At 48.7% G+C, this 653-nt stretch overlaps 1 protein-coding gene across 1 annotated transcript; it reads left to right on the top strand.

Annotated features, from left to right (window-relative positions):
* Nucleotides 1–287: 287 nt before the first annotated feature.
* EMH_0042490 (uncharacterized protein) lies at nucleotides 288–624 on the top strand (the record flags this gene model as incomplete). Its single annotated transcript, XM_013495742.1, has 2 exons — nucleotides 288–294; nucleotides 431–624. 2 exons carry the CDS (start codon nucleotides 288–290, stop codon nucleotides 622–624), a joined length of 201 nt encoding a protein of 66 aa, XP_013351196.1.
* Nucleotides 625–653: the final 29 nt, after the last annotated feature.

The following is a 653-nucleotide window of genomic DNA, read 5'->3' as shown; positions in this document are numbered from 1 at the left end:
TGCAGCAGCAGCAAAACCGCTGGATCAGCAGCAGCAGCAGCAGCAGCAGCAGCAGCAGCAGCAGCAGCAGCAGCAGATGATAAACATAGATAAAATAAATTAAAAAAAGTAAAAAGTAGAAATAAATATATTTATTTTTAGTTTTTTCAGGTGTATATACACCCCAAGAGGTGCCTATACACCCCAAACCGCCGCCGAACGCTGCCTGTACACCCCAGCATCCCTAAACCCTAAACCCTAAACCCTAGAGTTTAACAGACAAACCCTCGTCCACAGGCTGCAGAACAATGTGGGGTGTGTGCACGCGAAGCAAGGGTTTAGGGTTTAGGGTTTAGAGCTCTAGGGTTTAGGGTTTAGGGTTTAGTTTGTATTGCATAGGATCTAGGGTTTCAGGGTTCTAGGGTTTAGGGTTTAGGGTTTATGCGCATAGAAATATGTTTCTTTGATTTGGTGCAGCAATCCTCGCGCAGTCAGCAGCAGCAGCAGCAGCAGCAGCAACAGCAGCAACAGCAGCAGCAACAGCAGCAGCAGCAGCAGCAACAGCAGCAGCAGCAGCAGCAACAGCAGCAGCAGCAGCAGCAACAGCAGCAGCACCAGCAGCATGCATCACAGCACGCACGATAAGGATTCAGATGCGGAGCTAAATATTCCCT

The sequence above is a fragment of the Eimeria mitis genome, genomic scaffold (genome assembly GCF_000499745.2).
Source record: "Eimeria mitis Houghton genomic scaffold, Emh_scaff1725, whole genome shotgun sequence".
Classification (NCBI taxonomy): Eukaryota; Apicomplexa; class Conoidasida; order Eucoccidiorida; family Eimeriidae; genus Eimeria; species Eimeria mitis.
The sequence above is the reverse complement of the archived record's forward strand: the minus strand, read 5'-3'. Positions and strand labels throughout refer to the sequence as shown.